At 42.6% G+C, this 17,468-nt stretch overlaps 1 protein-coding gene across 3 annotated transcripts in view; it reads right to left on the reverse strand.

Moving 5' to 3' along the window:
* The window catches only part of LOC126109792 (leucine zipper transcription factor-like protein 1), a 61,688-nt gene that overhangs the window by 28,217 nt on the left and 16,003 nt on the right, over nt 1-17,468 (reverse strand). For all 3 annotated transcript variants that reach the window (XR_007523732.1, XR_007523733.1, XM_049914849.1), the window contains exon 4: nt 16,608-16,812. Coding sequence is in view for 1 of the 3 variants with exons in the window: in XM_049914849.1 (XP_049770806.1) it covers nt 16,608-16,812 (205 nt within the window). In the remaining 2 variants the exon portion in view is untranslated. The remainder of the gene's footprint in view (nt 1-16,607; nt 16,813-17,468) is intronic.

A 17,468-nucleotide genomic window follows, 5' to 3' on the forward strand; every position in this document is an offset into this window, starting at 1 on the left:
TTGATGTGGAACAACTATTTACTATGGCTCTGCTCAGTGAGGCATCATGACAGCTGAGTCAGATTTCTTCTCCCAATATCGCAGAAATGTTTAAATATTGCCTCACAACCATGTATTTCAAATAAAATGACAATTTCTATGAATAGACAGATTGTGTGGCTATGGGGAAAGACAGATGGTGCGGCTATGGGGAGCCCCTTAAGCCAAGTTATAGAAAATTTCTTTAAGTAAAAATTCGAGGAGCAGGCCCTGGAAACTGTCAACAAGAAACCGAATATTTTGTTCTGGTACGTGAGTGATATGTTTATTTTAGGGATACGTGGCAGAGAGAAACTAGGGTGCTTTGACAAACATCTCAGTGAGAAATTTTCTTGATATGCTAGTTTTCATGAAAGAATGTGTTACCTTAGGCCACACAGTTTACCAAAAACCCATGCACACATACCATTACCTACACTGGGATTCAAACAATGCACAACAAAAGTGAGGCATCATAGAAACATTGTTGGAGACAGCAAGGAACATCTGCAAACCAGAGCTGCTTGACATAGAATTAAAACATTTTCACTAATGCATAGCTCAAGAACGGTTATTCGTCCATCGAAGTAAAAAGAGCATTAAGACGATTCTGTTGGAATTGTAGTGATGCACAAGCACTGTTGAAATCAAAAGTTTTCCTGCCTTTCATTAAGGACATTACTGTCTGCATAGGAAGAATCTTGAAAAAACATAACATCGCAATAATCTAGAAATCTGTGCCAACCACTGGAGAAAGCAGGAATTTATGTATTCCTTGTAGTTGTGGGGAGGTATATGAGGGCACTACAAAAAGAATGGCCAAAAAACGACTTGAAGATCAAAAGGGCAATTGTAGAAGGGGGGGAAGATCAGCAGATCAGCTGTTGTGGAACATGCTTTGCAGCTGTGAGACCACCACATTCATTTTGATTGGACTCGAGTGCCACAAGCAGATATCATGAAAGACTATACTGAGATGCCATAGAGGTTTTAAAACACCCCAGGAATTTAACATCTAGTGCTAAAGAAGATGTGTTACCAGTCTTCGACCAGGGAGTGATGGCAACAGTGGATGATGGCAACCAACAACGACCAATTGCACCCAGGTATTCGAAGCATATGACACCCTCCCACTGAACAAGAGCACATGTAAACAGAATTCTGTTGCAGTGAGTAGCATGCCAGGGTGTGAATCGGACATGCAAAGAAGTTACGATCCCTCTTGAAAATGTAGTCGGCATACGGGGATGAAATGTTGGATTTAAATGTGAAATTCGTTCGACCACAGCATAATAGCCCAGAACATATTATTAACTGTGACATTTATAGCCAAGAAAGTTTACATTTTAAAATTTTGAAGTTGTTTTCCTCCAGTGTTTTTCATTTGGTGTTAACAAATGAAGCATTCATCTCCTTATGCAGAATGTCATTTAAGACACAAGGAATGATTTTAAACTAAGTACCATCTTCAAATATGGCTAAAATATTGTGACCACCTACTTAGCAGCATATCTGTCCAAATTTAGAAAACAATACAGCACTGATCATGCATGATGTGTATTTGAGAAGCCCTTGGTAGGTTTCCAGAGATATGTCAGACCAAATGAAAATGCATAGTTACGCGGAGCAAGTGCATCTGCTGCTGGTCAAGACATGAACATGAGTTCACTACCACACTCCTCGCAACACCGTATCACAATTATTCTGGTCTTGTGACATGAACAGTTTCCTGGTGGAAGATGTCATTACCATATGGCGAGCCATCAAACATAAAGGCACACAGTTGATCTGTGTGATATATCTTATTTTGGTTTAGCCATAAAGTATATGTTATATAATAAGTATTGGAACACCATGCAGGGTGAAGATGCAATATAAAAGATACGTACAAAAAGAAAGATGCAGATATATTTGTATTCTAAAGTTTTTTAAGCCAATATCAAATTTTTCGTTCTTCAACTATGTCTCTTCCTGTCTGTGATTCTGGGTGCACGTATTGTGTGTATGTCAGACAACAATGTATATAGGTAGGTTGCAACTTAAATAGTGGCAACACTGCTGTGGAGACACTATGCAACGGAATCTACTATTGTCACTGACAGCATGTGTTGTTGACGTAACTACCTTACCTCCGAGCAAATGGACTTGCCCGTCCCACGTCACCAGCGTGTGCACAATCGAAGGAAACACAGTCACTTGTGATCGATTGGTCTAATGTAACGGTGTCACTACGTTTTCGAAACAGGAACACTGGAGTTGGATCGAGATTGAATGTGCCAGAGGTCGTACAGCATGACAGTGTCATCAAGGTCTTTGCTTCAGAACTGTTCCAGAGATTCGAAAGGCAGTAGACCACTCCATTCGCACCATCAATAGAACAGGCTCTGCTAACGGTATGCTATGCCTCCAGAATGAGATTTTCACTCTGCAGCAGAGTATGCACTGATATGAAACTTCCTGGCAGATTAAAACTGTGTGCCGGACCGAGACTTGAACTCAGGAACTTTGCCTTTCGCGGGCAAGTGCTCTACCATCTGAGCTACCCAAGCACAACTCACGCCCCCTCCTCACAGTTATGCCTTCCACATCGCTGGCAACAGGTTCTACACAACGCTGGTGACTACTTTGGAGGACAGTAAGAGGTGCAAACATGTAACTCTTTTGTATCGGTTGTGAATAAATAGTTGCCACTATTTAAGTTCCAGCCTTTGTACATTTGTGTAAAAGTTCTTACAACATATCCTCTGGAGAGAGAGATGTTTCTCCAATTTCTACATTGCTCGTCCTGAAACTGATACTTGGATACATTGCAGCCTGCAATCTTCCAATAAAAACAGCGACATTATTTATGACTGTATTATACTGCATGTTTTACCTCAGAGCTGGATGTTACATCCTTTTCTTCCAAAAAGAAGAGAGAAACATCACTCTGTTCAAAGGAAATTTAATATATAAATCAAGTTAAGACTGTTTCAATGGTAATTGTAGTGAATGACTGTGGAGGTGCGACAGGTCCTATGGAAACCCAAGTGAATGCTCACAATGTTATTGTCTGTGGCACGGTGCAGGTTTCAAGCAGCCGTTCATTTGGAATATGGCATATCTGGACACAATCACTGACCTGCTGTAACAAAAAACTGTGGGGCGGCAGGTAAAAATTTTAGGTTTGTTGTTCGATTTGACATGTCTTTGTGTTTTTTTAATACCACTGCCTTTTACAAGAGGCTGAAAATAATTTGGGCAGACAGCCGGAAAGTGCTGGAGAACATGCTGACCGTAATCTTCAGTCTACAACTCAGCTTGCTGAAACTGAAATAAAGTGTTCTAGCTCCCTGTGTATACTTCAGAGGACAATAAATAAAAGTCTACTGTCATTTGATCAATCAGTTTATTTAGTTAAAACACACACACACACACACACACACACACACACACACGTACATGTATTAATTTTGCAATATATTAAAGTTTTCCAAATCATAATCAGCACTCGTCACATTTCAGAGACTGTTTCAGCTCAAAGTTCCAAGTATTACTAACTATTGTTTCATCCATTAATTATGTACAGTTAATTTCTCCCCTTAAAAGTGGGAAATAAAGTACACCACTTACCACATGGTTTTCTGTAATGCAGTGGGTGGGACACAGAACAAAACATCAAAAATGAAACACAGGCTTTCCACAAAATCATTGACCCAAAAGTTCTTTTCACACATTTGCACTAAATCTGAACGATAGTTAAATTGATCAAAAAAACAATTGTGCCAGTCATTTTTAACACTTTCCTAGGCTCAGCAGAGACGGTCAAATAACCTCTTAGGTGAAGACAGGTCGGTCTTTATATAGTCTCGGTGCAGATGTCAAACGGAACAACTGGAGACAGATCACTTCCAATGCCTGCATAAGTGCTCAAATAGCTCCCTTTTTGACTACAAAATTATTTACATCAGTGTCAGGTGAAGATTGACAAATTCCCAGTTTTTCTCTATGTAAAACTGTACCCTGTTTATGTTCTTTAAAAATCTCAGTTTGATAACTCCTAAATTTAAATTCACAGAATTTTTCATGTGGAACTGAGGGTAGATTGTGACTGCCAAACTGTCTCTTTTCTAACTTCTGTGTCTTGACCAAATTACATTATCATCTTGCAGCTGTACAGCTCCATTATTACATATAACAAAGATAGTGATGATAGTTCAGCTTTGTATATTTATTATGAGCTAATCTAACTCGTTTTCACAGTTATTGGTACAAAAATCAGTGTTTACCTAATGATTCAAAAAGTTATAGAGACATCTTTATGAAAACCTGTAAAGAATATTTTTATATAAAATTGAACCAAACTGCAAAAGTACAACTTTCTAGCTTTAATAATATGCACTTTTGAAATTTTGTAAAATGTGGGTTTTTGTGGCAACTAATCAGTAGATCACTCTGAGACTCAAAAAAAGAGAGAGACTGGAATAGAAGGGCGAACTGATAGAGGTAATCAAAGTACCCTCCGCCACACACCATCAGGTGGCTTGCAGATTATGGATGTAGATGTAGATGTAGATACTTAACATTTTCATAGTTTTACATAATATAAGTCTTGTAACATTATTTAAATATTTAAATTCTCTGTTAATTACTTCACAGTTCTTTGTTTGTTCTGTACAGCAACATTAGGTGCTGCTGGCTTGACTATGGCTGAGTGACGGAGAAAACTTATCTATCAGTCACATACTGTAGTGGTCCACATTGCTATAAAGCATTGCAACATGTCTCACTTTCCTTGTACTAAAACTATGCACTGCACGATGTGTGTGTGTGTGTGTGTGTGTGTGTGTGTGTGTGTGTGTGTGTGTGTGTGAAATTGCTACTTTAGTTAGTAGTAGCATAAACAACAACTACTGTTCCCGGTTTGTTGGAATTTGGACGCAGATATGAGAAAGAAAATTGCGGGCACAGTGCAGAAAGCGAGGTCGAATGAGTAATTTGGACTGGCCAGTGAGGGGTCACTTGCACTTTGCTGTTGTGCATGGGGCATGCTGTGGACTCCAAAGAAGAAAGGAGCCTTGTGATAAATGTAGAGCACTAAATAAAAATGAATGTTTTTATACAGACTCTGTGCCATGCTATCTTGAGTTAAGTACAAACTTACGGTTTTGATCAAGCAGTGAAGCATCTTGTATGAACATGTGTCTGGAAAGCTTTATTAATTGTCAGTTGTTGTGAGTTGAGAACTTATTTGAATACAGAAGAACAATTGGTACCATGTTTTGTGATTTCGTAGTGAGTGTTTAAATGTAGAACCTCTCTTATAGCCCGCACCCCTCTGCTATCGGAAAAGAAGTCAGCAGTCAAATATATGCACTGCATAGCAGAACAACAACATCAAGAGAAAACAAGATGGTAACCTGGAAATTCGGAAAAGAAGATAACCGTTGTTACAGGGAACGAGTCAAGACTCAGCATCTCGCAAGATATCGATGACTCAAAATCAACCCACAATAAGAAAAACAACCCAGTTTTGATGCAGCGCTCAATTCCCTATAAAATAATGTGATTCATTTGACCAGGTGACACATTTGCATTGACCCACGGTCCAATATCGATAATCCTGTGCTCACTGCAACTGTAACTGATGATGTAGTTGGACCACTTTGGGAGTCCGTGGAAAAAATGCCCCTGTCAGAGCACAGAAAAGGCAAATACATTCATCTTATAAGATTCTGACAGAAAAGTGAGGAACCAGCTGCTTCAATCTGCTTCCTCACCTTGCCCTTTTCTGTGCCAAAAGAGAGAAGAAGAGGGACAGTGATGTTGGAAGAGAGAGCAGACATTGACAGTGGGAGAGAAAGAAGGAGGGAACATTGATGGCGGGAGAGGTAAGGTGGCTCTGTGTGTGTGTGTGTGTGTGTGTGTGTGTGTGTGTGTGTGTGTGTGTGAGAGAGAGAGAGAGAGAGAGAGAGAGAGAGAGAGAGAGAGAGAGAGAGAGAGAGAAATGTGAAATAATTTGGGTGAAGGTCACAGTGAAGGCAGGCTCAAACATGGTAATTGGATGTCTAGGCCCCCATGGCTCAGCAGCTGAAGTGGCAGAGCACCTGAAGGAAAATTTGGAAAATATTTCGAGTAGATTTCCTGACCATGTTATAGTTCTGGGTGGAGATTTTAACTTGCCGGATGTAGACTGGGAGACTCAAATGTTTATAACGGGTGGCAGGGGCAAAGAATCCGGGAAAATCTTTTTAAGTGCATTATCTGAAAACTACCTTGAGCAGTTAAACAGAGAACCAACTCGTGGTGATAACATATTAGACCTTCTGGTGACAAACAGATCCGAACTATTTGAAACAGTTAATGCAGAACAGGGAATTAGCGATCATAAAGCGGTTACTGCATCGATGAATTCAACCGTAAATAGAAATATTAAAAAAAGTAGGAAGGTTTTTCTGTTTAGCAAAAGTGACAAAAAGCAGATTTCAGAGTACTTGACGGTGCAACACAAAAGTTTTGTCTCAAGTACAGATAGAGTTGAGGATCAGTGGACAAAGTTCCAAACCATCGTACAATATGCATTAGATGAGTATGTGCCAAGCAAGATCATAAGAGATGGAAAAGAGCCATTGTGGTACAACAACCGAGTTAGAAAACTGCTGCGAAATCAAAGGGAACTTCACAGCAAACATAGACATAGCCAAAGCCTTGCAGACAAACAAAAATTACGCGAAGCGAAATGTGGTTTGAGGAGGGCTATGCGAGAGGCGTTCAACGAATTCGGAAGTAAAGTTCTGTGTACTGACTTGGCAGAAAACCCTAAGAAATTTTGGTCTTATGTCAAAGCGGTAGGTGCATCAAAACAAAATGTCCAGACACTCTGTGACCAAACTGGTACTGAAACAGAGGATGACAGACTAAAGGCCGAAATACTAAATGTCTTTTTTCAGAGCTGTTTCACAGAGGAAGACTGCACTGTGGTTCCCTCTCTAGATTGTCACACAGATGACAAAATGGTAGATATCGAAATAGACGACAGAGGGATAGAGAAACAATTAAAATCGCTTAAAAGAGGAAAGGCCGCTGGACCTGATGGGATACCAGTTCAATTTTACACAGAGTACGCAAAGGAACTTGCCCCCCTTCTTGCAGCGGTGTACCGTAGGTCTCTAGAAGAGCGTAGTGTTCCAAAGGATTGGAAAAGGATACAGGTCATCCCCATTTTTAAGAAGGGACGTCGAACAGATGTGCAGAACTATAGACCTATATCTCTAACGTTGATCAGTTGTAGAATTTTGGAACACGTATTATGTTCGAGTATAATGACTTTCTGGAGACTAGAAATCTACTCTGTAGGAATCATGGATTTCAAAAAAGATTGTCGTGAGAAACCCAGCTCGCGCTATTCGTCCACGAGACTCAGAGGGCCATAGACATGGGTTCCCAGGTAGATGCCGTGTTTCTTGACTTCCGCAAGGCGTTCAATACAGTTCTCCACAGTCGTTTAATTAACAAAGTAAGAGCATATGGACTATCAGACCAATTGTGTGACTGGATTGAAGAGTTCCTAGATAACAGAACGCAGCATGTCATTCTCAATGGAGAGAAGTCTTCCGAAGTAAGAGTGATTTCAGGTGTGCCGCAGGGGAGTGTCGTAGGACCGTTGCTATTCACAGTATACATAAATGACCTTGTGGATAACATCGGAAGTTCACTGAGGCTTTTTGCGAATGATGCTGTGGTATATCGAGAGGTTGTAACAATGGAAAATTGTACTGAAATGCAGGAGGATCTGCAACGAATTGACGCATGGTGCAGGGAATGGCAACTGAATCTCAATGTAGACAAGTGTAATGCACTGAAAACACATAGAAAGAAAGATCCTTTATCATTTAGCTACAATATAGCAGGTCAGAAACTGGAAGCAGTTAATTCCATAAATTATCTGGGAGGCATTAGGAGTGATTTAAAATGGAATGATCATATAAAGTTGATCGTCGGTAAAGTAGATGCCAGACTGCGATTCATTGGAAGAATCGTAAGGAAATGCAATCCGAAAATAAAGTAAGTAGGTTACAGTACACTTTTTCGCCCACTGCTTGAATACTGCTCAGCAGTGTCGGATCCGTACCAGATAGGGTTGATAGAAGATATAGAGAAGATCCAGCAGAGAGCAGTGCGCTTCATTACAGGATCATTTAGCAATCGCGAAAGCGTTACAGAGATCATAGATAAACTCCAGTGGAAGACTCTGCAGGAGAGACGCTCAGTAGCTCGGTACGGGCTTTTGTTGGAGTTTCGAGAACGTACCTTCACCGAGGAGTCAAGCAGTATATTGCTGCCTCCTACGTATATCTCGCGAAGAGAGCACGAGGATAAACTCAGAGAGATTAGAGCCCACACAGAGTCATACCGACAATCTTTGTTTCCGCGAACAATATGAGACTGGAATAGAAGGGAGAACCGATAGAGGTACTCAAAGTACCCTCTGCCACACACCGTCAGGTGGCTTGTGGAGTAGGAATGTAGATGTAGATGTAATGGTGGAGAGAGGCTGTGGCAGTAAAAGACAAAGACAGATGGATGGAGATAGGAGCTGTGAGAACAAAACAGACAGGAGACAGTGGAAATGAAAAGTACAGATAAGTGAAGATTATACAAAGGCCTGAGGTCTGGACCTCCTGAACTGGTGAATGTTAACATGTAGGAATAGGGGAGGGCACATTTTGTACCAACATTTTAATCACATGAGCATACGGGATAAACAACTTGGTCCCCCAGAATTTTTGAGCTGCTGAAGTATGGTGGAGACAGTGGCAATGGGAAAGAAAGACAAAAGGAGGCAGTGTGAGTGAGAGAGGGCACAGTCGCAGTGGAGCGTACTGTAACTCAATGGGACAAAGGAGAGAGACACATACAGGCAGCGAGATGTTGTCTGTGAGGGCTCAACCACAAACAGAGACTGGCTAAAAGCATTCAGAATGTTCTGCGTTAAAAGAGTGCAAATATTTTTGTACGCCAAAACTTTCAGTTAGGAAGGTGGAATGGGGATTGTGACAGCTGTTTCCCCACTTTTTGTCAGAGTTTTTTTAAGGGAAACATAGTCGCCTTTTTTCTGGCCCAACAGGAGCATATTTCTGCTGGTGAAAATATACATACTTGAGTCTGTAGTGGACTCTTACTTAAGTGGAGTTGTTCTATCGCCTTCTGGCAATAATCTATCAACTGCAACTGTAAAGGCAAGGTTGTATCACGCCTGTGGGAAAAGATTAATTTGATACTTGAGGCACGGTGAGGGCAGGGAGTAGAGTAGTCCCAAACAATGAGGTCATCGGTTCCGTCGGATTAGGGATGGAGGGGGAAGCAAGTAGGATGTGCCCTTTCAGAGGAATCATCCCGGCATTTGACTGAAGTGATTTAGGAAATCACAAAAAACCTAAATCGGGATGGCCGGACACGAGTTTGAACAGTCGTCCTCCCGAAGGCGAGTCCAGTGGGCTAACCACTGCACCACCTCGCTCGGTTTTCTCCGAGTCACACAGCTGGAAATGCAGTTTCATCTTTTCACACTGTAACAGAGCAGGTTGATACGCACCGTGCTACTGTGTATGCCCTCCTATTTCACGTATTAAGGTCTATATAAAATTTTCACTAACTTTCTTTTCAAAATTCCAGTGTTAAATTTACTACATTAAGCACGTAGGATGCATATTATCAAAGCAGTAGAAACAAATTCCCCCCACATAACTTTATTATTCAGGTCATTCAGTTTGTTGTCTCATTTGAAATGAGCTAATTAGTTCTGTCAGAAACAATGGAAATCAAAAGTTATTGTAGTTATAAAATTTTGTACAGTTAGATGAAGGGAAAAGCATATGAGCTGGTAGGTAAATTCTGAAAGAAAGACCACTTCCAAATAAAAAAGAGTTATTTACAGTAAAGGGTTTACGTTAATCAGTTTAAAAGATAGAGTTATTTAAAGATTTCACCTGGTCCAAACTTTCTGTGTCAATTATAGCAAAAGACTATAATTTTTTCAGGATATGTTGATATACTTTTGACAGCCACATTTTTCTGAATTCAGTGAGAAGTAAGAGTGTCTATTTAGAAGTTACTAAATTTTCAATAACTAAATTTTAACATACAACATGGATCCCATAGTCACAAATCTGGGATTTCCACTGCATAGGCATAAATGTGTACTGCTTGGCCTAATAGATAATGCTCATAAGAAATAATGTACAAATAAAATACACTGACAAAATCAATGGCCAATAAAAGATGAACTTTCTGACCTTTGGAATTTGTTAACTATTATAAATTAACAAAGTTAAGTGATATCCTAAATCGAGTCTCTATAGGACCAACACTCACTCCATTTTCAGTCAGTCTGCTTTAGGTTTTAACTCTTCCTCCAGTCTGAGCTCTCACTGCTCATTCCACTTTTAGTCTGGGGCTGTTCTTTAGCCCAGCCTTGGGAACTTTTTCAGTTGCATTTCTGTTTGTGTGAACTGAGCTGAGAGAACATATTTTATAGTAATGAATAATAGACAATCAGAATGTGTGTTTCCAAACAGTGGAAACTCCAGGTTGGAATACCAACAATGTAGGAAAAGATAGATTGCTACTTACCACAAAAATGGCACATTAAGTTGCAGACAGGCTCAGTTAAAAGACACTTACACATTATCTTTTAGCCACAGCATTCAGCAGAAAAAGAGAGAGATAAACACGCCATTCATTCACACAAGCAAGCATACCTCATGCGCACAGGACTGTCGACTCTGGCACCTCGGGTCGGAATGCAACTATCGTGCGGAGTGGAAGGAGTGATCTGGAAGGAGTGGGGAAGGGGCAGAGATAGAAGTGTGCAAGTGGGGGGAAGGGAGGAGTGCTGTTTGGCGGAGTGTTTGGGGCTCCATCCTTGTGCCACTGCCACTCCCAACCCCTTGCCACAAGCGTTATATCCCTTAGGAAGACCCAAGATCGGGACCTGTCCAATCCACTGATCCAGCAATTCCTATTCAAGTCCTGTTACAGGCTTATCCTATCCTATCAGAGGCTGCACCACCTGCAGAAGCAGCAATGTCATAAGTCAGCTCTGCTGCAATCACTGCACAGCTTTTATATTGGTACGACTAACGAGCAGCTGTCCACCAGGACGAACACCCACCGCCAAACAGTGGCCGAGACCAGAGTAGATCACCATGCGGCTGAACATGCTGACGAAAAATAGCTTGCTCGATTTCAACAGCTGCTTCACTACCCGAGCCATTCGGATTGTCCCCTCCACCACCAGCTTTTCTTAACTGCGCAGATGGTAGTTATCCTTACAACACACTCTCCAGTCCCAAAATTATCCCTGCCTCAACCTATGGTGGAATATTGTCCCCACGCCCTTCATCCAACAGTTTCAACCCCCTCTGTCTTATCACCCCTTCCCCATTCTCATCTCCAACTTTGTTTGCTGCCATCTGCTGACACACCCATCCATCTTTCCCTGCTCTTCTCCTTGTTGCTCCCTTTTTCCTCACCTCTCTGTCCCACAATCTCCTGATGTGGTGCCTGTTGGCTTTCTAGTTCCTCACCCAACCCCCCCCCCCCCCCCCCACCCGTAAACTGCTATTCCTTTCTCTTCTCCTTCCCCGCCCCCTCCAGACTGCTGCTTCTGTGCCATGTGACAGTTGCATTCTGGTTTGAAGTGCTCAAGGTGTCTACGTCTACGTCCATACTCCGCAAGCCACCTGACGGTGTGTGGCGGAGGGTACCTTCAGTACCTCTATCGATTCTCCCTTCTATTCCAGTCTCGTATTGTTCGTGGAAAGAAGGATTGTCGGTATGCTTCTGTGTGGGCTCTAATCTCCCTGATTTTATCCTCATGGTCTCTTCGCGAGATATACGTAGGAGGGAGCAATATACTGCTTGACTCTTCGGTGAAGGTATGTTCTCGAAACTTTAACAAAAGCCCGTACCGAGCTACTGAGCGTCTCTCCTGCAGAGTCTTCCACTGGAGTTTATCTATCATCTCCGTAACGCTTTCGCGATTACTAAATGATCCTGTAACGAAGCGCACTGCTCTCCGTTGGATCTTCTCTATCTCTTCTATCAACCCTATCTGGTACGGATCCCACACTGCTGAGCAGTATTCAAGCAGTGGGCGAACAAGCGTACTGTAACCTACTTCCTTTGTTTTCGGATTGCATTTCGTTAGGATTCTTCCAATGAATCTCAGTCTGGCATCTGCTTTACCGACGATCAACATTATATGATCATTCCATTTTAAATCACTCCTAATGCGTACTCCCAGATAATTTATGGTATTAACTGCTTCCAGTTGCTGACCTGCTATTTTGTAGCTAAATGATAAAGGATCTATCTTTCTGTATATTCGCAGCACATTACACTTGTCTACATTGAGATTCAATTGCCATTCCCTGCACCATGCGTCAATTCGCTGCAGTTCCTCCTGCATTTCAATACAATTTTCCATTGTGACAACCTCTCGGTACACCACAGCATCATCTGCAAAAAGCCTCAGTGAACTTCCGATGTCATCCACCAGGTCATTTATGTATATTGTGAATAGCAACGGTCCTATGACACTCCCCTGCGGCACACCTGAAATCACTCTTACTTCGGAAGACGTCTCTCCATTGAGAATAACATGCTGCGTCCTGTTGTCTAGGAACTCCTCAATCCAATCACACAATTGGTCTGATAGTCCATATGCTCTTACTTTGTTCATTAAACGACTGTGGGGAACTGTATCGAACGCCTTGCGGAAGTCAAGAAACACGGCATCTACCTGTGAACCCGTGTCTATGGCCCTCTGAGTCTCGTGGACGAATAGCGCGAGCTGGGTTTCACATGACCGTCTTTTTCGAAACCCATGCTGATTCCTACAGAGTAGATTTCTAGTCTCCAGAAAAGTCATTATACTCGAACACAATACGTGTTCCAAAATTCTGCAACTGATCGACGTTAGAGATATAGGTCTATAGTTCTGCACATCTGTTCGACGTCCCTTCTTGAAAACGGGGATGACCTGTGCCCTTTTCCAATCCTTTGGAACGCTACGCTCTTCTAGAGACCTACGGTACACCACTGCAAGAAGGGGGGCAAGTTCCTTCGCATACTCTGTGTAAAATTGAACTGGTATCCCATCAGGTCCAGAGGCCTTTCCTCTTTTGAGCGATTTTAATTGTTTCTCTATCCCTCTGTCGTCTATTTCGATATCTACCATTTTGTCATCTGTGCGACAATCTAGAGAAGGAACTACAGTGCAATCTTCCTCTGTGAAACAACTTTGGAAAAAGACATTTAGTATTTCGGCTTTTAGTCTGTCATCCTCTGTTTCAGTACCATTTTGGTCACAGAGTGTCTGGACATTTTGTTTTGATCCACCTACCGCTTTGACATAAGACCAAAATTTCTTAGGATTTTCTGCCAAGTCAGTACATAGAACTTTACTTTCGAATTCATTGAACGCCTCTCGCATAGCCCTCCTCACACTACATTTCGCTTCACGTAATTTTTGTTTGTCTGCAAGGCTTTGGCTATGTTTACGTTTGCTGTGAAGTTCCCTTTGCTTTCGCAGCAGTTTTCTAACTCGGTTGTTGTACCACGGTGGCTCTTTTCCATCTCTTACGATCTTGCTTGGCACATACTCATCTAACGCATAATGTACGACGGTTTTGAACTTTGTCCACTGATCCTCAACACTATCTGTACTTGAGACAAAACTTTTGTGTTGAGCCAACAGGTACTCTGAAATCTGCTTTTTGTCACTTTTTCTAAACAGAAAAATCTTCCTACCCTTTTTAATATTCCTATTTACGGCTGAAATCATCGATGCCGTAACCGCTTTATGATCGCTGATTCCCTGTTCTGCGTTAACTTTTTCAAATAGTTCGGGTCTGTTTGTCACCAGAAGGTCTAATATGTTATCCCCACGAGTCGGTTCTCTGTTTAACTGCTCAAGGTAGTTTTCAGATAATGCACTTAAAAAGATTTTCCCGGATTCTTTGTCCCTGCCACCCATTATGAACGTTTGAGTCTCCCAGTCTATATCTGGCAAATTAAAATCTCCACCCAGAACTATAACATGGTGGGGAAATCTACTCGAAATATTTTCCAAATTATCCTTCAGGTGCTCAGCCACAACAGCTGCTGAGCCAGGGGGCCTATAGAGACATCCAATTACCATGTCTGAGCCTGCTTTAACCGTGACCTTCACCCAAATCATTTCACATTTCGGATCTCCGTCAATTTCCTTCGATACTATTGCACTTCTTATCGCTATAAACATGCCTCCCCCTTCACTGTTCAGCCTGTCTCTACGGTATACATTCCAATCTGAGTTTAGGATTTCATTACTGTTTACGTCTGGTTTCAGCCAACTTTCTGTCCCTAGTACTATATGGGCATTGTGACCGTTTATTAATGAGAGCAGTTCTGGGACCTTTCTATAGACGCTCCTGCAGTTTACTATTAGCACATTAATATTGTTATTCCCTGTTGCATTTTGCCTACTCCTACCTTGCCGCGTCTCAGGAGGCGTCTTGTCGGGCCTAGGGAGGGGATTCTCTAACCTAAAAAACCCCCATGTGCACTCCACATGTACTCCGCTACCCTTGTAGCCGCTTCCGGCGTGTAGTGCACGCCTGACCTATTCAGGGGGACCCTACATTTCTCCACCCGATAGCGGAGGTCGAGAAATTTGCACCCCAGATCTCTGCAGAATCGTCTGAGTCTCTGGTTTAAGCCTTCCACTCGGCTCCAAACCAGAGGACCGCGATCGGTTCTGGGAACGATACTACAAATTGTTAGCTCTGATTCCACCCCGCGAGCGAGGCTTTCCGCCTTCACCAATTCCGCCAACCGCCTGTACGAACTGAGGATGACCTCTGAACCCAGACGGCAGGAGTCATTGGTGCCGACATGAGCAACAATTTGCAGTCGGGTGCACCCAGTGCTCTCTATCGCCGCCGGTAGGGCCTCCTCCACATCTCGGATGAGGCCCCCCGGCAAGCAGACAGAGTGAACACTGGCCTTCTTCCCCGACCTTCCCGCTATTTCCCTAAGGGGCTCCATCACCCGCCTAACGTTGGAGCTCCCAATAACTAATAAACCCCTCCCCCCGTGTGGCCGTGAGATGTGCTTGCTTTTGTGAATAAAAGGTGTGTATTTCTCTTTCTTTTTCTGACTAAGGCTGTGGCCAAAAAACTCATGTGTAAGTATCTTTTAATTGTTCCTGTCTACACATTAATGTGCAGGTAGCAGTCTATCTTTTCCTACATTGCAGAATATATGTTTTGGGTCTTTTGAAAAATATTTGTGACTAATAACAGTGCTGAGACTTTCTATGTAAATGAATGTGACGCAACACACAAGAGCGAACCCAAAAAAATATCAGAATTATTTTTTAAAAGCTATATATTTTCAAATTGTTTACAAAACAACCTTACCCCCTTCAAAACACTCTCCCTTACAACTAATACATTTGTCCCATCGATGGATCCACCCTTTTTTTCCAAATTGGTGTCCTTTTATGCCCCTTTTCATGTGAGAAAATAAGAGAAAGTCACACGGAGCCAGGTCAGCCCAAATAGGGTGCGTGGGGCAGCTGAACCGTGCCATTTTTAGGCAAAAACTGTCTGACAGAGATGGCTGTGTGTGCAGGTGTGTTGTCATGGTGGGAGACCCAATCTCCTATCTGCCACAAATTGGGTCTTTTTTGATGAACACTGTTGCTCTATCTTCTTAACACTTCCAAATAAAAGGTCTGATTGACGGTCTGACCAGGAGGCAAACTTTTTGTTGATTCGGGCAGTTTATGTATGTCCAGAATGAGGTTTGTCATCAATTAACACGTCACCATTTCTATATCGAGCAAATCACTTGCACACTTGAGTTTTTCCCATAGTGCCATCTCGGTAAGCTGTTTTCAACATTAGAACAGTTTCAGCAGGATTTTTACTAGAACAGTTTCATCAGCATTTTTACCGAGAAGAAAACAAAATTTCACAGCTGCACGCTGTTCATTTAATATTGCCATCTTAAAAAATGAAACAAGCACAAAACAGCGCTAGCAAAAACAAGCACTGCAGATGAACAGAAAAAGCCAGGTTGACAACACAGGTGGCACTGAACTGAGAATGAGTTGTGCTATACACTCCTTACGGTAGAAATGTGTACGGCACGAGCTCCACCCACAGCAACATTATTCCAGTTTTTTTGTTTGGGTGCCCCCTGTTTGTTCGCTTCATCCGTACTGGACTTATGAAAAAATAAGAACTATTCTGATTTGCATGTGTCCATGCTAACTACCTCTCAGTAAATATAATTAGAGACTGTGAGAGATCTGATCATCTGTGACAGGACCTTAGAAATGGGACTGAAGATTGGTAAGCTTCCAATTATGAACTTAAAAAGAAGGTTACGGCTATACATTTTAAAGATAAGTTCTTCAACAGTACTTCCAGGTGGCGATGCACCGAAACTGTGGAGTTACCGAGGCTTATTCTGTAACAGGTAGGACTAGTTTACCTGACAACAGGTGCAAAATGGGTGGAGGATACCACACGACAGAGTCCGCACTCTGCACTCACCAGAAGGCGCGCCTCCTCCAGCTGCTCCTGCAGGGAGCCACAGTGCGCCTCCAGTCGCCGCACCTCCGCAGTCAGCAGCGCAGGCGCCCCGCCCGCGTCCCGGCCGCCGTCTGCGCCCAGCGGGGCCAGCCGCCCGCCCGCCGGCAGCGGCCGCTCGGGAGCCGCTCCCGTCTCCTCCAGTGCTGCCACCTGCTCCAGTTGTTCTCTGCAGTGAGTAAACAGAGGGCTGCCAGTCAGGCTGTTCTGGCGGAAACTGGGTGGGAAGGGATGGACCGACAGCCGACAGATGGACAGTTGGCCATTTGTCGTGGCATAGTATCGGATAGTGAGATAACAGTGACTTACCACAAACAGGGTGAGTCAAAAAGGACTTAACAATTTTGGAAGTGATACAGAAATTTATTGTGATAACTTAAAGAATCAGTAGATGTGTCATTTTGTAGTGAACAACCTCAAGTTCGATTCACGTAGTGCATCAATAATCCTTTCCACCGCCTTGATCACTGGCCTAGTGCACAGTTAAAATGGATACTTTCATTAGTGCGGAGTGTGCTTGTCGTGTATTTTGGTTTCGTGAAACCAATTCTGCAGTAACTCTTCGGCATAAATTTTGCACTAAATATCCTAAACAACCTCCAAACTACTGGGTGAAGGTGTGGGGGACAATATGTTACCACAGGCTAAGTTGAAGCAAGGCCCCGGGAGTAGACAACATTCCATTAGAACTACTGACAGCCTTGGGAGAGCCAGTCCTGACAAAACTCTACCATCTGGCGAGCAAGATGTATGAGACAGGCAGAATTTCCTCAGACTTCAAGAAGAATATAATAATTCCAGTCCCAAAAAAGTAAGCGTTGACAG

Source organism: Schistocerca cancellata, chromosome 12 (genome assembly GCF_023864275.1).
Source record: "Schistocerca cancellata isolate TAMUIC-IGC-003103 chromosome 12, iqSchCanc2.1, whole genome shotgun sequence".
Classification (NCBI taxonomy): domain Eukaryota; kingdom Metazoa; phylum Arthropoda; class Insecta; order Orthoptera; family Acrididae; genus Schistocerca; species Schistocerca cancellata.